This window comes from Lissotriton helveticus, chromosome 3_2 (assembly GCF_964261635.1).
Source record: "Lissotriton helveticus chromosome 3_2, aLisHel1.1, whole genome shotgun sequence".
NCBI lineage: Eukaryota > Metazoa > Chordata > Amphibia > Caudata > Salamandridae > Lissotriton > Lissotriton helveticus.
In genome coordinates, this window is record NC_136062.1 from 277125623 (window position 1) to 277150481 (window position 24859).

At 47.0% G+C, this 24859-nt stretch overlaps 1 protein-coding gene across 6 annotated transcripts in view; it reads right to left on the bottom strand.

Annotated features, from left to right (window-relative positions):
- Window positions 1–24859, bottom strand: part of ACSBG1 (acyl-CoA synthetase bubblegum family member 1) — a 722575-nt gene that overhangs the window by 19413 nt on the left and 678303 nt on the right. For all 6 annotated transcript variants that reach the window (XM_078685209.1, XM_078685211.1, XM_078685213.1 and 3 more), the window contains one exon: window positions 12901–13040. In XM_078685209.1, the coding sequence (XP_078541335.1) occupies window positions 12901–13040 (140 nt within the window). The remainder of the gene's footprint in view (window positions 1–12900; window positions 13041–24859) is intronic.

Consider the following 24859-nt stretch of genomic DNA (forward strand, 5'->3'; position numbering starts at 1 on the left):
CTAGAGCTTCCGCCCCCGCTGTGTTTAGTGCTGTTGTGGCGGCTCTCTGTAAGTAGGTCTCCCCGTCAGTGCTAAGTTGTGGGTCTTTACCATACAATGTGCAGTAGAAGTCCCGGAGGGCTTCTGCAATTTCATCGTCACTTTTGACTGTCTCCCTCTTGGCATTCTGAAGAGCCAACATTTTTGAGCGTTGGGTGTGAGCTCTGAGTTTACTTGCTAAGAGACGCCCTGTTTTTCTCCCCTATATAGTAGGAATGTTTGAGCCGAAGGGCCGCATATTAGCTCTGTCCAAGTCAAGGCTCTCTAATTGCGCCCTTGCCGCTTTCAGTTGGTGCCACACCCTGGGCGCGCATGTTCAACTGTGTGCCCTTTCTTGTTCTACCACTTGTGCCGTGAGAAGTTCCTTTTTTTCCTTACGCTCTCTGGATTCAGCAGCAGAAATAGCGATTAGTTTGCCTCTCACTACGGCACTGAAGGCCCCCCACAGTGCAGCTAAGGGGCTATCCGGGGAGTTGTTCATTGCTAGGTAGTCAGTAATGCATCTGGGGAATTGCTGATGCACTCCCGCTTGATGGAGCTGGTTCTCCCTGAGTCGCCATTTCCCTGTTGGTCTGTGAGTCGGGGCAGGATAAGAGTCATTGTCACTGCATCGTGGTCTGATAGCGCCACTGGTGTAATATTCCATGTGTCTACTAGCGCGTTCAGTTCCGTGGAGCCTATGAAGTGGTCTAGTCAGGCGTACGTATGGTGTGTATTGGAGTAGAAGGAAAACTGTGAGGCTTGAGGGTGAGCCACCCACCATATGTCTACTAAGCCCCTATCCCTCAACCATCCCCCCTGTTTTGGACCATGCACACGTTTGGCCGTAACGTTGACCTGTCCTGTCTTTCTCTACATCCATAACCAGGTTAAGGTCCCCCCAACCACCAGTCTCCTGTCTTGTGAGCGTAGGACTTCCGATAGGGCCGTCGTGAGGAAGTTTTCTTATCCTGAGTTGGGGGCATAGAGGGAACCCAGCACCAGCGGAGCACCCCCCACACACAGTTTGTAGTCCAGTAAACGTCCTTTTACTACTGCCACCTTGTCGCCCACCGTACCCTGGAATGTCCTGGTAATTAGTATGGCCATCCTCGCTTTCTTATCAGGTGTGGAAGAGTAGAACTGTTTGGGGAAAGCTCGGGACGTCATCCGGTGCCAATCTTTGGGGAGGAGATGGGTCTCCTGCAAGAGACACAACGCTGCCCCTGCATTCTCTAGGTAGGACAGGATGGCTCTCCTCTTAATGGTGTTATTTAGCCCCTTCACATTAAGGATGATTATCTGAAGTGTGGATCTCGACATGAGGCAGTCGTGTCTCCAATCTGCTTGATCCGCTAGAGCTTGGTCACCATAACTATATGGATATCCCTGTCATCATGTGTCTCTGAACCAGACCCTTGCTTGGTCCCCACCCTAATCAGCACACCGGTTCCCCTTTCCGTCCCCTCCCTAACCCCAACAAAACCCAACAAACAAGCATGAAACATTGTCAGCCCCTGGTGCTCACCCCAAACCTGTCTCTTTCTCTCCCACCCCCCGCCCCGAGTCCCATGCGTCCCCCCCATTGCCATAGCCTCCCAGATCCATCCCTCTCCATCCCTAACCCCAACTGAGAAACCCCATGGTCCCAACATTGTCCAGTGCCCATCGTCCAAGGATGCGGGCATGTGGGAAGTAGAAAGATCTGGAGTACGTGTGGTCCAAGTGTCCCGGGCTCCCCGCCCCCGGTCAGCTCAATTTCAATGCTATCCATCGCCCCTGCTAAAGTCACAAGTCGTCCAGCGAAGTGGTATCCTTAATGACCATATCTAGGGCCGCCTGCCTCTCCTGCGCTATAGTGTAGGAGTACGGTCGTAGTCTGTGGGTGGGTGAACGTCTTCGGTCCACTCTCTGCCATCTTTCTCCTGATGACCTCCGTGCGCGGCTGGGCGCCTCGTACAAACTCTGGTGCTCCAAAACAAGGATCTTGCAAGGCTTCTTGGAGGGATCGGAGTTGGTACAGCTTGCCATTCCACTTGAATATCAGGCGAAAAGGGAGACCCCAGGAATAACCCACTCCCTGTTCTCTCAAATGAGCACTCACTCCTCTAAACTCCTTCCTCTTCTGTAGCGTGATGGGGCCAGGTCTTGGTAGAGTGCTATAGAGTGTCCTTGTTATTTGATTGGTTGTTTCGACCTGAACCTCTCGCAAGATGCGCTCTTTGAATGGGAAATCTGGAAGGAAGGCAAGTATGTCTGGTGGAGGGGCAGGAGCACGTTTCCGCAGCTCAGTCAATGCGGATTTCGAAGTCCTGTGTCTCTCCCAGAACTTCTCTGGAGGTACTGAGCCATGTCCGACCCCTCTGCTTTCGAGGGGACCCCCTGACGCGGATGTTATTCCGCCTCGAGCGTTTTTTAAGGTCCTCCGCGTGAGCCTGCAAATCCAGTTGTTGATCTTGTAAGCGTATCATCTCTTGCTAAAGATGCGCAATCTCTTTGTCTTTGGTTTGTTCGCGATCTTCAATGGCAGCTACTATTTCACAGATCGCGGCGAAGTTGCGGCGGATCTCCTTCACCTCCTCCCGACACCTCGCTTTTGAGCGTTTGGAAATCCTCTTGCAGGGTGTTGAATAGCGATTTGAGGAAGGAGCGAGTATTCAGGACCTCTCCCTCTTCCGTATCTGCTTGCGATTTCGGTGCTGGGGACGTTCTCCCCGGACAGGGAGCCTTTGGCAAGCATCTCCTTCAGGGACCTTTACCCCTTCTGCCTCACCGAGGACATAGCTGGGCCGCAAGCTAGTGGAGGTTTGAACCTTGCACTGGTCATGCTCGTATAGCGCTTGTCAAGCCCTTCTGCGTGTATTGTCAGGCCAGGTGGGGCTCCCTCCCAGCAGGTGGTGTTCAGCCGCAACTAGGCTCTTCTCCACCCCGGCCTCGGGGATCTGAGCCAGGACTGAAAGCGCCTCGATGACCCTCGGCTGCCACTAGTGTCTCCTCTCCTTGAAGGGGTGCCCAATGAGCCAGAGACCACTCCAGGTCACTGTCACTCCGTCATTTCCTTGCTCCAGCCTGTACCCAGCTCTTCCACCGGCCGTCTGCTTACACTCCCGCTCCTCCACCAGGCGATACCCTGACCGGGTGTTAGCCTCTCACGCACTCCGCGCTGCTGCGCTGATCCCTTTCTCCTCACCTCTCCTCACCTCGCTGATGATGAAGACCTCTCAACACAGCAGGCTGCCAAGCATGGTGGCCCCGTCTCTCAATTCCCGCCGTGGTAGGACTTCACTCTAGGCCCGACGCGCTCCCGGCTGTGGGCGAACTCAGCTGCAGGCCCAGTCGTGATAGGTAACTCTCACTGTGTGCGCCTGCAGGACTCCGCCGCATCTTCACCACGCAATGACCCTAGCCTTGTCTTGGGTTGTACTGCGCACCAGCCCGCTCCCTGTAGTAGCGCTGCGGAGCCCCCAGCATGGCCTTGTTCGCTCTGCCGCCGGCTTGGGCCCAAGCCTCCTCGATTGGCCGCTGCAGTTGCATTAACCCCTCGCTCTGCAGCCACCGGCGCTGCCGTCAGGGGTCTCTTCGCTGCTGTTCGGTGGGTGGCGGTGATGTCAGTCTCGTCCAGGTGCCATTACCTTGCGCCTCTGCCCTCTCCCATCTCCAAACGTGCTAGGCGGATTCTTCCATAAATAAGAAACAAGTCCTTGGTTTTTGAGTTTATAATTTTATTCCTGGCAATTTGTATACATATTCATTGCAGATAATAGAATGATTTTATTTATTCACAGCAATCACAAGCCCAAACAGACTAGAGACAGGGGTAACTGAACCTGTATGAATTACAATCTTGCGAGTTTTTCATCACGATATAAAGGTAATAAATGTATGTCTTTTTTGAAGAAAATAATGAGCCCAAACTAATGAGAATCATCTATACTAAGTTTGGCCTCATATACAAATTCAAAAAGAAGTTAATAAGACATATCAGTAAAATCAAAAGCCCACAAACATGCTCAATTGTAAATCTCTAGAAAGTTAGGTTTGGAGGTTATCAATAAGGAATAAGTCTTAATGTGATGAAGTAGATTTCTCAACAAACTGTCTGTCAGAATTAATGTGATATTATATGTCTTTTTAGAACTTAGTCTATCTTGCCGCATTTAAGAAACATTACCAAGGTGCATTGGCTGGTGATTATCACCCAATATTTGAGGTCCGAATTTATTAATGCTTGATGAAATTTCTCCTTCATGTGATTTTGAGTACTAAACATCTACATGTTATCTGACCGTATCAAGAAAATGTGCGTGTAAGAACCAAAATAATTGATATTTTTAAATGTGTGAAGAACAGTGCTTCCTTCTGTTCTGTCGATCTCCTCAAGAATCAAACAATCAGTCAAGAATTTTCCCGAATGGCTATGTCAACCAACTTGGATTTATTTAGTAAACATAAAAAAGCCTGGATATTATATGTCTTATCTTATGTTTTTAACTTATGTTTTTGTATAGATGTAAATTAGTGTATAATTGTTTTATGTTTCACCCTTAGCCCTGAAGAAGTCTCAATGTGTGAGACGAAACGCGTCGGCTAAGAAGGGAATCCAAATGTGATCTTGGATTTTTTCCTGACTTTGTATTATCACAATAAAGAACTTTGGATAAAGCAAACTTCACTGAAATCCGGACTTATTTTTACAAGACTATATACTTTGCCTTGTGTTATGGACTTTTGAAATTATTTAAGACAACACTTTTGGATGGGTGCTGATTCCTTATCGCTCATAGATATCACGCCACTCTTTCTCTGTCAGGTCCCTCCCCAGTTCCCACGCCCAGCGTTTTAGCCCCGCTGAGGGCGAGGATAGGGCCGGCGGACGAAGCATATTGAATAGTTCAGAGATCATTTTCTGTTCGGAGTGTTTTGTTATGAGCCATTTCTTGTATTTCGTGAGCTTCCTGCTCACTAGCGGCCGCACGTCGGGGTGGAGGAGCCAATGACGGAGTTTGAAGTACTGAAATTGGTTCGGTTCCGTTATTGCATAGGATTGTTTCACTTCCGAGAACGGGAGAAACCCCTCCAGATCAAAGAGATGTCCCACCGACTTACAGTCAGCGACATGCCACTGCGAGAACGCTCCTCCAGCCCTGGTGTAAACTCTGGGTTATCAAATAGGGATGTTAATGGTGAGGGGAAAGATGTGAGTCCCTGTTTGACGGCAATTGCGTCCCAGACTCGTAGCAATATATTTGTGATAGGTGAGCCCTTGAGATTTGGTGGTCAATCCGGCCTCTTCAAGAATGGCACCTTCCACAAAGAGAGATTTGCTAGCGCTCGGTCCTGGAACAGCCACCTTTTTTCAGACTCAGGTCTGCTCCACTCCACCAGACACCTAAGTTGTGTCACACTGAAGTACTCCAGAACATTTAGGATACCAAACCCTCCCCGTCCGGAGGTCTGTGGGAAAGATCTCTACGCATACGAGGATGCGCCCCTGCCCAGATGAACTGTTGCACTGCAATCTGTATTTTGTGGAGGGTCCCCGGTGGGGGCCAGGCTGGTAGGGTCTGAAACACATATAGTGCTATGGGTAAGATGGACATTTTTATAGCTGCAATACGACCAAGAAGCGTCAATGAGTGTTTTTGCCATTGTCGGAGGTCTTTCTTGATTTGGGAGAGGAGTTTGGCATAATTATGTGTGACTGTCCGTGCACTAGAAGAGGCTAAATCTATCCCCAGGTAAGTGATTGTGTCCCGGATCTGGAGCTCTCCATAGGACGTTTGTCCTTCCCCGGCTAAGTCCTCACTTTGGCCTATGCACAGGCCCAAAGATTACCCCACAATTATCCTAAAACCGGAGCCCTGGCCAAAGGAAGTTAGTTCATGGAGAAATGCTGGCACAGATCGCACAGGGGTGCCCAAGTTCGCCTGAATGTCATCGGCGTACAGGCTCACAGCATGCCTTTCTCCTCCAAATGGGATGCCTAAGAGGTCAGGATTGTCACTGATCCTTTGTGCTAGGGGCTCTACATAGAGCGAGAAGAGAAGGGGCGAGAGCGGGCATCCTTGTCTCGTCCCCCTCTGGATCTCAAAAGGCCGTGAGGTTATCCTATTTACCCTGATCGTTGCCTTGGGCCTATGATAACAGCTCACCACCCAGGCCCTGAATCGGTCACCAAGGCCAAAATGAGCTGATGTTTTGACTTGGAAGCCCCAGTCTACTCTGTCGAAAGTCTTTTCGGCATCGACCAACAACAGTAGGGCATCCATCTTTGTGCTGTGGGCTTTGTCGATAAGGTGCAGTATGCGTTTGGCGTTGTCGCTGCTCTTACGATTGTGGATGAAGCGGGACTGGTCCGGTTCGATGATACCGGGCATACATGGGCCCAATCTGGCCGCTAGGACCCTGTAAACAGCTTCAGATCCAAACTGAGTAGGGAAATTGGGCGGTATGAGCCACATTGGGTAGCGTCTTTCCTGGGTTTAGGGATGACCACTATGTCAGCGGGCAACATATTGGGGGGATCGTTCCAGAACCTTGAAAGGAGTTAAAAAGCCACGTCAAGATCAGGGCGAGAAGTGGGCAGAAGGACTTATAGAACCCAGCTGAAAAGCCATTAGGCCCGGCGATTTCAGAGGTTTGAGGCGAGAAATTGCCCCTATCACTTCTTCAATCCTAATAGGTGCATCTAGAGCTTCCGCCCCCGCTGTGTTTAGTGCTGTTGTGGCGGCTCTCTGTAAGTAGGTCTCCCCGTCAGTGCTAAGTTGTGGGTCTTTACCATACAATGTGCAGTAGAAGTCCCGGAGGGCTTCTGCAATTTCATCGTCACTTTTGACTGTCTCCCTCTTGGCATTCTGAAGAGCCAACATTTTTGAGCGTTGGGTGTGAGCTCTGAGTTTACTTGCTAAGAGACGCCCTGTTTTTCTCCCCTATATAGTAGGAATGTTTGAGCCGAAGGGCCGCATATTAGCTCTGTCCAAGTCAAGGCTCTCTAATTGCGCCCTTGCCGCTTTCAGTTGGTGCCACACCCTGGGCGCGCATGTTCAACTGTGTGCCCTTTCTTGTTCTACCACTTGTGCCGTGAGAAGTTCCTTTTTTTCCTTACGCTCTCTGGATTCAGCAGCAGAAATAGCGATTAGTTTGCCTCTCACTACGGCACTGAAGGCCCCCCACAGTGCAGCTAAGGGGCTATCCGGGGAGTTGTTCATTGCTAGGTAGTCAGTAATGCATCTGGGGAATTGCTGATGCACTCCCGCTTGATGGAGCTGGTTCTCCCTGAGTCGCCATTTCCCTGTTGGTCTGTGAGTCGGGGCAGGATAAGAGTCATTGTCACTGCATCGTGGTCTGATAGCGCCACTGGTGTAATATTCCATGTGTCTACTAGCGCGTTCAGTTCCGTGGAGCCTATGAAGTGGTCTAGTCAGGCGTACGTATGGTGTGTATTGGAGTAGAAGGAAAACTGTGAGGCTTGAGGGTGAGCCACCCACCATATGTCTACTAAGCCCCTATCCCTCAACCATCCCCCCCTGTTTTGGACCATGCACACGTTTGGCCGTAACGTTGACCTGTCCTGTCTTTCTCTACATCCATAACCAGGTTAAGGTCCCCCCAACCACCAGTCTCCTGTCTTGTGAGCGTAGGACTTCCGATAGGGCCGTCGTGAGGAAGTTTTCTTATCCTGAGTTGGGGGCATAGAGGGAACCCAGCACCAGCGGAGCACCCCCCACACACAGTTTGAAGTCCAGTAAACGTCCTTTTACTACTGCCACCTTGTCGCCCACCGTACCCTGGAATGTCCTGGTAATTAGTATGGCCATCCTCGCTTTCTTATCAGGTGTGGAAGAGTAGAACTGTTTGGGGAAAGCTCGGGACGTCATCCGGTGCCAATCTTTGGGGAGGAGATGGGTCTCCTGCAAGAGACACAACGCTGCCCCTGCATTCTCTAGGTAGGACAGGATGGCTCTCCTCTTAATGGTGTTATTTAGCCCCTTCACATTAAGGATGATTATCTGAAGTGTGGATCTCGACATGAGGCAGTCGTGTCTCCAATCTGCTTGATCCGCTAGAGCTTGGTCACCATAACTATATGGATATCCCTGTCATCATGTGTCTCTGAACCAGACCCTTGCTTGGTCCCCACCCTAATCAGCACACCGGTTCCCCTTTCCGTCCCCTCCCTAACCCCAACAAAACCCAACAAACAAGCATGAAACATTGTCAGCCCCTGGTGCTCACCCCAAACCTGTCTCTTTCTCTCCCACCCCCCGCCCCGAGTCCCATGCGTCCCCCCCATTGCCATAGCCTCCCAGATCCATCCCTCTCCATCCCTAACCCCAACTGAGAAACCCCATGGTCCCAACATTGTCCAGTGCCCATCGTCCAAGGATGCGGGCATGTGGGAAGTAGAAAGATCTGGAGTACGTGTGGTCCAAGTGTCCCGGGCTCCCCGCCCCCGGTCAGCTCAATTTCAATGCTATCCATCGCCCCTGCTAAAGTCACAAGTCGTCCAGCGAAGTGGTATCCTTAATGACCATATCTAGGGCCGCCTACCTCTCCTGCGCTATAGTGTAGGAGTACGGTCGTAGTCTGTGGGTGGGTGAACGTCTTCGGTCCACTCTCTGCCATCTTTCTCCTGATGACCTCCGTGCGCGGCTGGGCGCCTCGTACAAACTCTGGTGCTCCAAAACAAGGATCTTGCAAGGCTTCTTGGAGGGATCGGAGTTGGTACAGCTTGCCATTCCACTTGAATATCAGGCGAAAAGGGAGACCCCAGGAATAACCCACTCCCTGTTCTCTCAAATGAGCACTCACTCCTCTAAACTCCTTCCTCTTCTGTAGCGTGATGGGGCCAGGTCTTGGTAGAGTGCTATAGAGTGTCCTTGTTATTTGATTGGTTGTTTCGACCTGAACCTCTCGCAAGATGCGCTCTTTGAATGGGAAATCTGGAAGGAAGGCAAGTATGTCTGGTGGAGGGGCAGGAGCACGTTTCCGCAGCTCAGTCAATGCGGATTTCGAAGTCCTGTGTCTCTCCCAGAACTTCTCTGGAGGTACTGAGCCATGTCCGACCCCTCTGCTTTCGAGGGGACCCCCTGACGCGGATGTTATTCCGCCTCGAGCGTTTTTTAAGGTCCTCCGCGTGAGCCTGCAAATCCAGTTGTTGATCTTGTAAGCGTATCATCTCTTGCTAAAGATGCGCAATCTCTTTGTCTTTGGTTTGTTCGCGATCTTCAATGGCAGCTACTATTTCACAGATCGCGGCGAAGTTGCGGCGGATCTCCTTCACCTCCTCCCGACACCTCGCTTTTGAGCGTTTGGAAATCCTCTTGCAGGGTGTTGAATAGCGATTTGAGGAAGGAGCGAGTATTCAGGACCTCTCCCTCTTCCGTATCTGCTTGCGATTTCGGTGCTGGGGACGTTCTCCCCGGACAGGGAGCCTTTGGCAAGCATCTCCTTCAGGGACCTTTACCCCTTCTGCCTCACCGAGGACATAGCTGGGCCGCAAGCTAGTGGAGGTTTGAACCTTGCACTGGTCATGCTCGTATAGCGCTTGTCAAGCCCTTCTGCGTGTATTGTCAGGCCAGGTGGGGCTCCCTCCCAGCAGGTGGTGTTCAGCCGCAACTAGGCTCTTCTCCACCCCGGCCTCGGGGATCTGAGCCAGGACTGAAAGCGCCTCGATGACCCTCGGCTGCCACTAGTGTCTCCTCTCCTTGAAGGGGTGCCCAATGAGCCAGAGACCACTCCAGGTCACTGTCACTCCGTCATTTCCTTGCTCCAGCCTGTACCCAGCTCTTCCACCGGCCGTCTGCTTACACTCCCGCTCCTCCACCAGGCGATACCCTGACCGGGTGTTAGCCTCTCACGCACTCCGCGCTGCTGCGCTGATCCCTTTCTCCTCACCTCTCCTCACCTCGCTGATGATGAAGACCTCTCAACACAGCAGGCTGCCAAGCATGGTGGCCCCGTCTCTCAATTCCCGCCGTGGTAGGACTTCACTCTAGGCCCGACGCGCTCCCGGCTGTGGGCGAACTCAGCTGCAGGCCCAGTCGTGATAGGTAACTCTCACTGTGTGCGCCTGCAGGACTCCGCCGCATCTTCACCACGCAATGACCCTAGCCTTGCCTTGGGTTGTACTGCGCACCAGCCCGCTCCCTGTAGTAGCGCTGCGGAGCCCCCAGCATGGCCTTGTTCGCTCTGCCGCCGGCTTGGGCCCAAGCCTCCTCGATTGGCCGCTGCAGTTGCATTAACCCCTCGCTCTGCAGCCACCGGCGCTGCCGTCAGGGGTCTCTTCGCTGCTGTTCGGTGGGTGGCGGTGATGTCAGTCTCGTCCAGGTGCCATTACCTTGCGCCTCTGCCCTCTCCCATCTCCAAACGTGCTAGGCGGATCACCGGCCCTGGTCGACGCCGTTCCGCTGCTGTCCCCGCACCGCTGCAGCTGCGTTGGACGCCTACCTGTTCCCCCCTGTAGCCAGCCACTGATGCCATCACCAAGGGCCTCCTTACTGCTGCCCCGGTGGCGGAGTCAGCCGCGGCCCAGCCTGGGCGCCATTTCCTCGCACTGCCGCTCTCTCTTGTCAGGCCGCCCGGGAGCGCTGATCTGAGCTCCAGTCCAGCTATTCTCGCTTCCAGGGCTGCCCCTTTGCTGCTACTCACTTTTCCGCTGTCTGTGACGGCTGGCCCGGGGTCTAGTGCCGAGAATCGACCGGACGAGAAGGCCAGGAGGGGGGAACCTCCGAGATGTGCAACCTAACAGTCTGCCATCTTGCCAACGCCCCTTTCCTTACTTTTTAAACAGTAGCACAACCCACGCTTTAGCTTAAGATGTTGAAAGTGAAAGCACGGGTGCTGCAATTGTAACAAAAGTAAACATATAGAAATAAATGGGGGCCACATGCTTTTTTTCTATTTATTTACTTTTGTTACAATGGCGGCACCCGTGCTTTAGCTTTGAACATCTTAAGCTAAAGCAAGTTGCCGAGATTGCTTCAAAAGTAAACAATTAGAAAAATAAAAGAACACTTTTTTTCTATTTGTTTACTTTTAAAGCAATCGCGGCACCCACACTTTAGTCTAAGATGTTTAAAGGCAAAGCGCCGGTGCCGCCATTGAAATAAAAAAAAAGACAGTAAAAGAAAGGCTGCGTTCAGCCAGCATATAACAGAAGAAAAGTGTGGCCGTCAAGGCGTGCTGCACCAGATACATGATAAAAAAAAACAAAAGTGTTGAGGGGCAGCGTGTCCTGCCTTTGTGGCAGGCAGGACAAACCTATTTAGGAAAATATTGTTCAGAGACTGTTATTAAAGCCTACAGAGTAATAACACATGCAACAAGGTGTGTCCTTATGAAAAGTTACAAGCAGAGAAAAGTAGGTACTAAGGAGGTATTACTAAGCTTATTGACCAATGAAAAGCCACCATTTGCAAGGGGGAAGGGACAGATGGCAATTAAAAAGATGGGCAAAAAGTGGGTGGATCGTCATGCCCTTATCCTGAATACAGCATGTCTCGAAGAGTCAGCGCAAGCACTGCTTTGGCGAGACCTAAATAGGACAGTGTTGCAAGAAAGCCTAAATAAAAAAGTTTAAAATGTTGTCAATGTGTCAAAAAATACAGCAAAGCATATTTAGGTCACACAAACACCAGTGGCGTAGGAAGGGGGTTGCGGTGAGTGCAGGCCGCCCTGTGTGTTATCACTTAGGGGGGTGACAAAATGGCAGAAATATGTGTTTTAAACGCATATTCTTGCCATTTTGTCATGCCAGATGTGACAAGAAATGTTCCGCACTGGGTACGACCTGACCTTGCTACTCCACTGACAAACACTAATGACAATTAGTGGATTTAATAATCGTCTGTGATGTGAAGTGAGACAGGTCCGCAATGGGGAATTACTAGTTCCTGTGTACAAATACACGCCATTTAGAGCTCATATTTATCATGTGCTCTAAGCAGGTGATAGATGGCAGAGTGGGGTCGGAGGGTGTCAGGGAGCAGAGCAGACTCCTATAATGAAGGAATAGGTTTGCATGCCCGGCACCCAGTTTCATTAGGGTCTGTGAATGTAGAGCCTCTGCATGGTGGATTGCAGTAGAGGTTTTAGGTATTGAGGTTTAAGGCATAAACGGCATCTACAGCATTGTTGTGTAGGAGCAATGGATTGTGTGCTCTAACAAATGTCCTTGGTGGAGAATATTTCTAATGTTTGTGGTCTTCGGTTTCTCATCTGCTCTGCATTGTGCCTGATCATGCCACATTGGATTGATTGTCCCCTGTTTCTCTGTTGAGTTATATATATCTTCAAAGGTCTCTATAGTGTTGAGGTTTTGTGGACCGTTGGCACACTGTTGTGCAAGATCCTTAATGCCCGCGTCTCCAGTACCCTTGCCTCTCTATCCTCTGAGGTTTCTGTCTCCAAATCCCTTTTTTCCTGAATTCTGGTCCGGTTTCTGTTCCCAAAACCTGTTTCCTCCATTCCTGTCCTTTGACAGTCCTCGTCCCTGAAGCTCTATACAACAGTTTGCCTGGTATGAATGGAGAACTGTAGACAGACTAATTTGTTAAAAGCTGACATTATTGAGAATGATTAATGGAGCGGATTTCCTGATGCAGAAAACTCAAGCCACCTGATCTTTAAGGTGGTGGATTGACAACAACATCTCCGACAGACTTGTTCCCACCCAACTGCCATCTTGAGGTACCTATTGTGATCAACAGTGACTCACAACGTGGTCCTCTACCCGCCTCAGTTGTAAGTTGAACCTTACAGTTTCCCATACGACCATCCAATATAGGTCAGTGTTATCGAGTTAATATTGTAAATTAGCCTTAATCATTACGCTGAATCTCCAGTCTCCTGACATTGCATAATCTAGGAGTCATGTTTTACCTTCAGCGTTAGTAGCATTGATAGGAACTTCTTTTTATCTCCGATCAACATAGCGTTGCCTATAACTGGCAGTTCCTTCTTCACGGCATCCTCAATTGGCACCGGCGGTACATTCTCCCCTCCAGCTGTAATAATCAACTCTGCATGCATGGAAAAACAACAAACATTACTTCTACAGCAATCCACGTTAGAAATTCACTCTACAGCCCTCCGGTCAATCTCCCCATTCCTCATCTTGTGGCTACAGCTTTCTTCTGTTTGTCTATGTTATCTTGCTGTATTTATATGCTGCAGTTTGAATGTATGTAAGTTCTGTATGGATCCACAGAAATGGCATGAGATGTCTTCTTACAGGGCATGATTCCAGATATAATTCTATAAACCTTAGGTCCTTCTATTATAATATGCATTTAATTGTCACTGCCTTTCAATTTAAATAACTTGAGATACACATGAAGAAGCTGGAGACCTGTAATAGAGGGAGAGTAAAGCCATAACATGCATTAACTGAGTTAAGACAACATCCAGTTAGTCATAGGTTTCCACACACAAGAGGAGATGGATTACCCGACCATTTCCATGGACATTATTTCGGGACTAATTCGATGTAACACCTTGACTACTGGGATGTCTGCAAATTTCTGTTTCAGACACATTGTCCCAGGTTTGCACAGACCTTGAGCAAACATTGGAGAAGCACTTCCTTGACATTTCTACCTTGTACCTATGATGTCATACTAGCATACTGGGTACAACTTTTTATGATGCACATCTTCCCTTCTATAAGGTTGCCAGGGGATTAATCACCGTCTTCTCCCTTTGTGGGTGGGGCATAGATTTTCACAAAGGTGCTCCCAGTAAGAGAGCAGTTACTATATTTGCTGAGGAGTAAATTATAGTGCACAAATCAATGGTATATCCCACTGAGAGCATCTGCCATCCGTAAGATCAGCCGCGGCCCATACAAGTAAGAGCAATTGGGTGGTGGGGGTATTTCAACAGACGACTTTGAGGGGAAATTAAATAAATAATTATCCTGCATTGTCATCGTGTGTTGAAATCCCCCTCCTGGCCTCACCGCTCTTACCTGTACAGGCTGCGGCTGCGTAAGATTGCTTTGAATTTTCTTGTATACCCAAAATCTAACATTTTATGGGGGACAACATTCCCACTGCAGCTGAAGTTTCTAGCGTTATTTCTCAAGCTGTGAAAGATGCAAACATATTAAGTTCAAAATAAGAGACACGGACAGGAGAAAACACATTTATAATAGTAAGAGTTGATTTACTGCCAGTGTCCAGAGCAAGTGGCTCTAAATCATCTATTTCAAGATCATCAGTCTGGTTTCAGGCCTGTGAGAGGCACTGAATCCACAATGGCCAATATAAGAGAAGAGCTGACTGTGGAAAAGACAAGAAACAATCCTAGTATGATCTGCCCTTTTAGAAACCACAACGCACCACATACTGCTGAGAAGGCTGGATGAGTGGGTGGAAATTTATGGATCAGTCCTGGAATGTATCCTATTCTTTCTTTTAAGCCTCAGATAATATCCAGACTTGGTTTGGAGCAATGCGGTTGTCTAAAAGCTATTTGTCATGTTGAATGCCATAGTGGTCTTCTGTAATCTGCCTTATGTCCAGAAACTAAGCCCATTCACTTTAAAAATGTCAACCTAAATCCACCTCAAACTGGAAAACAGGACATCCATCCAGGCCACATCACTGCATTCCTGAACTACATGTTCCAACTGGATAAAAAGGACTTTCCTGCGTATGATGTCAAGACAGAGATGATGGTACTGGAGGAGCAGAGAGAAAAATATTCCATTATAAACTGTCTGCCAAACTAAGGTATTAACCTCTTTGATGCGCAAGTGTCTCCGTTTGTAAAGATCCTTACTTTGTAAAATACTGCGAGACCTTCAAGTCGAGCATTCGAGAACTCCTAATAGGTCAATATAATCACTGTGAGGCTGGGATATTGACGGCGGGCGACTTATCCTCTAACAGCACCTTACACTAATAAGATACTATAGCTGATGCCTGGGAGCTGGGCCCTGGCCACTTTCTTACATATAATAATCTTCGGTCAGCGATCAGGTCTATGTGGGGGTATGGTGAGATCAAGACGCCTACATGTGATACTCTACACACATATTTACCCATGGGACGGAGAAGACGGGCATTACCCACCTATAGGATCTCAATGACATTATATACCAACTTGGGAGTCATTAGGGTCCTTTGGGAATGCACTCTAGAGAGGGATCTTGCACCTTGCTGACAGAGAGTGAGATAAGATCTGCAATACAGTAGGATAATTAGCAAAAAGTTATGTTTCAATTATACACAATTTAACTGCCTGCACCAGACATATCTGACTCCCGCCAGGAAAGCAAGGCTGTATCCAGGTTCCACAGATGACTTCGGTAGGTGTCAGACACCCGGAGCAGACTCTTTATATATGATGTGGACTAGTTTGGCAAACTCAGAATAGAAAGTATTGAGCCTCACTGAGGTATTGGGTAGAACTGTGCCTTAAAATATACTGACTTGTATGTTGGGACATTCCTGAACACATAGACAAACTGTTAGGTACATAGCACTGGGACTCGTATGAGCCAAACTGGTAATATCAATGTTTTGGAAAGCCGGACACTAACCACTCGCTCGCTGAGCGGAGATAATATTCTTGAAAGGCCTCAATAGAGGAAGGTTAGAATAATCAAATTGGAATCTATATTATTACCAGTACAGGCCAAAACTGATTAAAGCTCCCCTTGGCCGCTGCAGATTGTTCGGTTGTTGAGTTGACACTGGAGGGGAGGGATCTTGCCCACAGATTGGACTCTGGGGGACAGATGTGAGGCAGGGACATGCACTTGGTTCCAACTCTTCCTCTCAAAAGTGGTGTTGCAGCTGCTGCTTTCCTCAAGGGCTTTTTGGTTATGATGGGGGCGCAAGAGTCCTTAACATGCTCTCCAACTGCTACATACTGAAGATATCCCTTCTTCTATGCCTGCTTTCCTAGGGTCTGAAACTTGTTGATTGTTTATTTTCTTAATGTTTATTGACAATTCATGATTCATAACTTACTAAAAAAACGACTGTAGAACATAACAGTGACTGAATGAGATCACAAAAGGGTTATTATACTGTTTATTTACACATTGCATTGATGTGTTGTATCCACTATAACCTGAAAATAAGGGGCATATGTATAAGAACTTAACGCCACTGTAGCGTCAATTATTTTACCTTATGGTGGCTTTTTTTTTATTGCCTTATTTACATGTTGCCGCTAACTGCAGTTAGCTGCACTTTTCCAGCGTAAATGTGATTTTTCAAGATTGCCACTTCTGTTAGCGGGACTTAACGAAAATGAGATGCAAGGTACATGTTCACGTGAAAAAACTGCTGCTAACCACACTTCGCGATATTTACCAGGAATTCCTTGTATGGTGCAAAACCTAAAAAACTGCATCTAAGTCCAGTTAGAGGCATTTTTTTATAGACCAAAAAATAGCTGGTCTTTAAATTGGTGCAAGCACTTGGGTTCATATATAAGATGTTTGGGTCCTAGACAGCACTAAAAGGAACATTGTTGTGCTGCCCAGCGCTAAAACAAAATGTTAGGAATGCGCCCTATGAATAAGATAGGGCGCATTCCTGGGCCTCCTTCATGTAAAGTGTTGCATCGTTGTGACAAAACAGAGGTTGCAACACTTTTCACTGCAGTTGTGTCACAAGCATGACACAACTCCAGCAAGCATGGGGCAGGCCTAGCCCTATGGCACTGTGTCACCCTTACGCCTGCCATGAGCCAAGCATAAGGTTTTGACGCAGTGGCGTCCTAGAATTGTCACAGTGAGATCCGATAGATTTCACTGCACCACTCCTACGAGGCTTGGTTGCGTGGGAATGCCCACTTTGTATACATCATGCAGGTATAATGTGGCACAAGGTTTTACAAGGTCACGCATATGTTTAGATGTGTCACTTTGTTAATACGGAGCAACATTAACGCTGCAAGTACGTCAAGAAAATGACACGCCGGCAGCTTCAAATCCGCCCGCCATCCTAACCAGAATGACCCCCGCCATATTAGCATGGCTGGGGGGTCCGCTAGGGGGTCCGGGCGGAAAAAGTTCAATATGATGGTGGTGTCTATCAGACACCGCCAGCCATATTAGTATGGGCTGCAATAGATGCCTTTCCGTGGTGGCAGGCGGTCTTCACTTCGGGGGCCCCCTGCGGGCCCCCGAAGTGAAGGCGAGGTGGGGGTTCCACATGGGGGCTACCTGTGGTACCCCCCAGCATTTGCATACACAAAGCGGCAGGTACCGCGCGGTGCCTGCCGCTTTGTGTATGCAAATGCATACATGCATTTTTAGCATTGTGGCGGAATGTTAAAAATGCAGGACGCGCCCACCACTGTGGCGGGCGCATCCTAATACCCCCCACTGGACACCCGCCCTTATGGCGGGCGGTCCCAAGTACTGTGAGGATGGCGGGCGGGCAAAGTCCGCCCGCCATCCTCATGGCCCCCTTAGTATTTAGACTTTTGTGTGCTTTACCAGATTTTTAACGAAGTATTCAAACAAAAAAACGTTTTTTCACTTTCACACAATAAAACAACAAAATGTATGTAAAAAACATCTACACATTACCTTCTTTGCCATGTTTAAAAATATATAACAAACATAACAAAAATGTTTATAAACATATTCTTTAAAATACGTATTGCCTCAACAATGATTCTTTTTATTTTACTGCCTTTACAAAACAATGCACAAAAACATACCAAACGTACTGCCATGACCAGACCTATTGGCTCAGTCAACGGTTCTTCAGAATGGGATAATTCAGGTGGTTTCTTTCAATTGTTGTTGCGATTCTACCATACGCTAGTTCTAGAAAATCGGTTTAGGATGTTTCTGATTTTTGCTAAGAAAACTTGGTCAAAGTTAGTAATGGCCCCGATTACTCACTGGTAATCTTCATTACTCTTAGTCCTACTCATCCTCGTCACAGTCTTCACTAATGATGTTCTAGCCTCCCAAATCATAAAAAGAAAAAAAAAACAGCAAATGCCAACTAACCCCACCGACCACCATGGCTGTGAGCTATAAAGACTTGCATGCCCTGAGCACGACCTGTAATGACAAGCCAAATCAAAGCCCTGAAAACAGGGACGATGGATGGGTACATAATGACTGAGACGGGGACGAGTAGGACAATGTGTAATGAAGGTTACTAGTAAGTAATCAGGCCATTACGTCTATGTCCTTTTGTCTTCATCCCAATCATCACTATTGAGGTACACCAAAGCCCACAGGCCTTTTGATTGCATTTGCTACTTGCTTCATTACTACTTTATAAAACATATGGTTTAAATAACACTGTTATTATTTGAAAGTTTTATAGAGCGCAAACAAGATCCTTGCGGATATCAGTGCGCTTAACAATAGATGAGGAAAATTATATGGTACAAGAAAGACGGTAGAACAAATACATAACAACTTGAGCGACATAAAGCAAAGCAAGAAGGTTCTAAAACATTTGAGTCCGGGAGCGTCGCACCACTGTCAAATATCATGAATGGGTTGACAAGTTGCACCCTTGTCAGAATCAGGCATAAAGGAGCGGGTACGATCGATCACAAAGTATCCTTAGTCTGAGTTCAGGTCAATTTATTCATAAGAATGGCTTTTACTTCCTTTTTGAAGGATGCAGTTGAGGGATTCAGTCTTGTTTCTGAGGGTAGTGCATTCCAAATCCTAGGCGCCATTCCTGAGAAGGATTGTTTATAAGTTTTCTGCTTGTTGAATCTTTGTGGCTTCAGTATTAGGTTATCTGCACTTCGAGTGGATCTCATGCCACCAGATATTGTCAGTTTCTGTGTGAGATAGCTAGGTGTATTGTGATGTATAGCCTTACGTGTCATGCATGCTATTTTCAGATGAATTCTGGCTTCAAATGGTAGCCAGTTCAAGGATTTAAGGTCTGGGGAGATGTGGGGCCTTCTTTTCGAGCCAGTGATGAGTCTCTCTGCATCATTAATAGAAAATCTTAGGGGGGCTGTAGTAGCTTTGGGGAGGCCGCAAAGAGAGACACTTCCATAATCAACCCGCGGGATAACTACAGCTTGAACTGCCATCTTGAAGTCGTTGATTGGCAGGAAGGGTTTGAGCTTCCTCAGTGTATTTATCTGGAAATTAGCTCCCTTAGTGGCGATGCTAATGTGTTTCTGCATATTTAGGTTGCAGTCAAGTGTTATACCCAATGATTTTGACAATGGTTGGTTGAACATTGAGCGCAGTAAGATGTTTGACCCATTCATTTATTATGGGGTCTTTGGCCGGTGCAGCAATCTGGAGGAATTCCGTTTTTAGAGCGTTCAGTTTGAGATGGTTCTCTGCCAGCCATGTCTGGGTGTTCTAAATCGTTGAATTGAGCAATTGAATGTCTTCATGGGAGTGGATCTTTAGGTATAGGTGGGTATTGTCTGCGTACATGTGGAATTGCACGTTAGATGCTTGTAGCAAATCGGTGAGTGGTTCCATGAATAGGTTAAATAAAGTCGGGCATAGCGAAGACCCTTGCAGGACACCCAGCGTAACTGGAACGGGTTTGGACAGGGTATTGTTGATCTTGAATTTTTGAGTCTAGTTTTGCAGAACAGAGGTAAACCAGTTAAGCACTGACCCTGATATACCCATTCTGTGGTTTAGCAGATCTATCAAGTTCTCGTGCACACCATCATGCACACCCTGTGGTGTAAAGACAAGGACACTACATCACAAAACAGCAATAAATTGTTTTTTGCAGACTTCAAAACTCGTACTTCAAAATGTTTACCCTCTTGAAGGATGTTTTGCAATCGATAATGTCTAATGAATGTGTGGTCACATGCCCAAGTCCCAGCTCTGCAAATTTCGGAAAGCAGAACACCTTGGAATTCTGCCCAAGAGCCCTCCATTCCCCTAGTAGATCGGCCTTGAATAACATTTTTACAATGTAGGTTCTGACTTGAGTATGCAAAAGCAATACTTTCTTTGATCCAGCAGCTTGGAGTCATCGGTGAGTCTTTCTTACCTTGACCAGGTAAACAGAAAGTGACAAACAGACTTTCTGTGCTTATGAATTTGTCAATATAAACAGCTAATGCATGTTTAACATCCAATGTAACCACCTTTCACCTACAGGCACAGGTGAAGGAAAGAAAGAAGGAAGAACCACCTCTTGAGATAAGTGAAACTTAGAATGCACCTTAAGAAGGAGAGAAGGATCCGGTTTCAGAACTTCTGAGTTATCCAAGGATTTTAATAAAGGTGGACAACACAGAAGAGTCAAAAGTTCACCTAGTCGACTTACAAAAGTTATAGCAACCAAAAAAGGCAGGTTAAAAAGGTTGAGGTTGCAAACTCTTAAGAACCAAGGCAATATCCTATGGTGGAGCAAACCTTTGAGACAAAGGTCTAGAATAGAAAAACTCCTGTAAAAATCTAGAATGAGAGATTCTTAACCTTCAAGAGAGAGACTGTCACCTCGAAAAAGCCTTACTAGAACACCAAACCAATTTAACCCTTCACAAAGACAAATTGTTATAGAACCCTTCCAACAAAAATCTAGAATTACTGAAATAGTGCAAGAAGTGGCAGAGAGATCATGAGACAAACACCAAGAATAAAAGGCTGACCAATGTCTAGCACAGGCTGCTCCAATGACTAGCTTGTGCGCTATTGGTAGCTCTTCAGCTGCCTAAAAGTAGCTCTCGTGAGTCTAGTTCAGCCTACTAAATTAATAGCCTTTGCTTTACCAAATAATATATGTATACCAATGTTGAGAAATTTGTTTTCAAAGTGAGAATGTGTGTATTTTCAGAACTGATAAGCTGAGGGTTGAATTTTCAAAATATATTTAAAGCTGATATTTGAGTGATAAATCATGTGGTGTTGAGGAGTATTATTACTAATATTATGACCTTGGTGCTAAGGGCATGTAAGCTATGGCTTTTATGTATTACCCATGTAAAGACATTCAAAATTAATAAAGCCTTTATTTTACATTACTGCTGGCTACCCTGCCTGATGCAGAGGTCATGACTGTGGTTAATTTTGCATAGGGTGGCCACTAACAATCTACTCTATGTAATCACTATTACAATTCAAATTATATGAGTAGCTTCGGATGATGGTTATGGTAAGGGTGGGCAGAGCTGGTGTAGTGCCTCTATGCGGAGCTCCTCCGAGTTTGATAAAAAATCCTGCTCCCTCCCCCCTCTTAAATTATTTAAAAATAAAAAAACGAAGGCACTTAACAGCGTGGCTACCGCCTCCTCTGCCTGATCGCTCTCCTTCCTGCTTTTGGCGTCCTTCTTCTATGAAAAGGAGGTAGGAGGAGGAGGTAGCCACGCAGGTAAGTGCCTTGTTTTCCATTTTTAAATAATTTGGGAGGGGGAGGGAGCAGAGGGGAGCAGAGTTTTTTTCAAACTCTGTGGAGCTCCGTAAAGAGGAACTGCGCCATCTCTCCCCGCCCTTACAATAAACATCATACTCCTAAGTTGTACGTACAACATAGGGTTTTTTTCATAGAAGAAGGATGGCGAGGAGCAGGAAGGAGAGCGGCCAGGCAGAGGAGGAGGCAGCCACACAGGTAAGTGCCTTCTTTTAGAATTTTTAAATAATTTGCGAGGGTGGAGGGGCTGGCTAACTCCGCATTCGCAGTGGAGCGCAAAGTAGGCAAATCTCCGCAAACTCTGCTTCCAGAGCGCAGTGACCCGCCCAGGGTGATTTTATTGATCATAAGTAGCTCTCAAACAGAGAAGGTTGGAGACCCCTCGTCTAGTATATGATTTAAAAGTGGATGGTCTTCTCGAACCTTGACCAGCCTCAAATCCCTTTGACGACAGACTCTTCTGCAAAAGATTCAACCTTCAAACTGAGAGGGTGACTATCAGGTGTCTGAGGAGGCATCTTACTTCCAGTGGTGGAAGGCTGGTAAGAGGAATCCATGGAGGTTGAAGGGCAAGCTTCCTTAAAGGAGGAAGCAATTACCTGCCAGGCCAATGGGGAACTACTAGAATTATCACTGCCATATCCGCTTGTATCTTGAGTAACATCTTTTGAATCAATGGGAATGGAGAAAAAGTACAGAGGAGCTTCCTTGGCCACCATATGGCGAGTCCATTCACTTCCCATGCCCCCTCTTCCAGGAACCTGGAACAAAATCTGGGAAGTAGACCGTTTTTCATTAGGGCACAAAGATACAGAAAAGAAGTGCAATATCTCTTGCAAATCCTTGTGAAGGTTGTCTTGGAAAGAACCAGATTCTGGGAAGATGCAAAAATCATGCTCAAATGATATACCTCAATATTCTCGATCCCCCTGATAGGTGCCACTGAAAGTGTCAGAAGATTCATCTCTGCCCAATTCCCCAGAGTGAATGCCCCTTTGTTGCGGGATCTGGAGTGCGTGCTGTCCTGATGGTTGATGTATGCCACTGCTACTGTACTGTCAGTTCTCACCAATACATTGCAGTTCTCCAGAAGTCCCTGAAATCTGCCAAAGGCTTGAAAAACTGCTCTGCGCTCCATCCAGTTCAAAGATTTGGTTGCTTTCTCCTGATCCCACTTTGCTTGTGTTGAGAGACTATCCAATGTTGCGCCCCAACCAACAGCACTTGCATCCGTCGCTACAACCCTTGGCTGAGATAGATACATTCAGGCACCCTAGCACCATCATGCAAGAGTGCCTGTGTTGACGCTTGGCTGCTGTTTTCGTGTCGTCGCAGCGGAGAGCACAGGCGTGAGCCATATTCCTTTAATACGGCACATCGCTGTGTTTTTTAAATGACGCAGCAGCGAAATTGCATGCGGTAGCGTGCAGAACCATTTCATTGTAAATATTCCGCCTTGTGTCATATTAGATGTATCAAATAAAGGGAACCCAGTCGCTTTTTGTTTCTGCTGCTTATTTTATTTTGAGCAGATTACACCCTACGTTTTTTAATTCATGGGTGTTGTGATTTATTTATAACCACGATTACAAGTTGCTTCACTTGGATCACCCAGTGTAATAGTCCGAGGGTTTGTTTTGTCAAACACCAGAAACTAGTTTTTATGTACAAATTTTACAAATCACGTATAAACAAACAATTAGAAGACAAAACTATACATGTTTACATATAATTACATATAAAATACAACCAATTAGAATTGAACCCTACTAACAAATTTTTACAACCAGACCGTTACTGTGTGACTTGAATGTAATTGGGGACTAGTTACGCCAGGGCATGTCTTTTTCATAGATATTTGTTAGGAAAATCAAAACATTCAGTTAGTAGCCCTTAGCGCATTAAATGTTCATATGCTGAAATGAACAAACAAAGTATGAACAAACCGACGCGTTTCCAAGCCTGTGTCTTGTTCACCAGGCTTTTCTTCAGGGCTTTTGTTAGTTGGGTGCCTATAAAAATCAGGGGGAGATACTTTTTAGAATGGGACCTTACATTTGCATCAGTTCTGTATTTAAAGCCGTTTGCGCTTTATATTACCTTTGTAAGCTGTGAGTTGGATCTATCTTGCTTACAACTCCCGGATTATCGGTGGTTCTGCCGGTAAAAAACACTTTTTATCTCTGTTATCTATATTTGTACAAACAGCTACCTGTCACGATGATTAAGAATGCCACAGGACTTACGTTTGTCCGAACTCTTCGTTATATTGTGGTGGGGAGTCTGTTTTTCTTTATTTCTTTTTTTCTTTTTCTCGTTTTGTTCGCGTTTCTCAGGGGGACTAAGTGTGTCATATTAGAAGCACTAGCCCTACTTCGCACTGCAGCATTCCCTCCTCCCGTTCCATTATCACTACAAGTAACAAAAGCTAGTCTTTATAGCTACCAGATATGGTGGGTGGGGTTAGTTGGCATCTCCTGTTTTTTGTTTCCTGTTCTGATTTGGGAAAGTAAAATCTCAATAGTGAGAACTGGAACGAGGCAGAGGGAGGTGAAGGTAATGTGTTTTTATTTTATTAGCGAGGAACTGGACACCCACTGCAGAGTCAGGGCTACAATCTCATGGCTCAAGGCTAACAGGGCTGGACTGGGGAACCAAAGCAGCCCTGGCAAAGATGATCAAACCAGCCCGCTTCCATCATCTGCTCGATCAATCTCTCTCTTTCCATCCATCCATCCATTCTCTCTCTCTTCTCTCCTCACACTCTTCTCCCTGTCTGATTAATTTCTCTCAGCCTTACCCCCTCTCTCTTTCTTTTTCTCTCTGGAAGACTCCTGTGCCTGTAGCAATTCTGCTGAAAGAAGTGACAAAGGCACCAGGAGCGCCTCGCCTGACCCTTTAAACCGACCTCCAAGGGCTCCAGCCACTTAGGAAAATGCTTGGTGGAATAGAAGACCTGTCCTGCAAGCAGGCTAGGATGTTAAATCTTGCAGCAGTGGCGGCTTCCAACTTCGGAAGGTGGAGGGCCAGGCAAATGGGTGGTGGATTGGTGGTTTCATAAAATAAAAAAGTTAAGTAAATAATCTTGAAATGTACTTCTTCCCTCGTGACTCCAGGGCCCCAGCTAACTCTCTCAACCAATCCTGGTGCTGCCCTCGTACTGTTAACCAGTGTCAGAGCAGCACCAGAATTGGTGGGCACGGCCTCTGTCAGCGCTCACAAGAGCACTGTAGACTTTTGGTTTCTCAAACCCAGCTGTCTTAAGATTACTGGGTTGGAGAGGTTTAAAGTGCACATGAGTGACTGATCGTCGCAAGAAGGCCGGCCAAAGAGACATATGCACTTTAAACAAGTGCAAAAGCAGCTCACCCTTCTCCCTGCTGCCAATCAGCAGACCTCGCCCAGCCTAAACTAATACTCCGTGCTGGACGGGGCGACGAAAAATAAAATGGTAATGAACGAAGTTCATCACTATTGGCGGCATTTCAGTGGAGCGA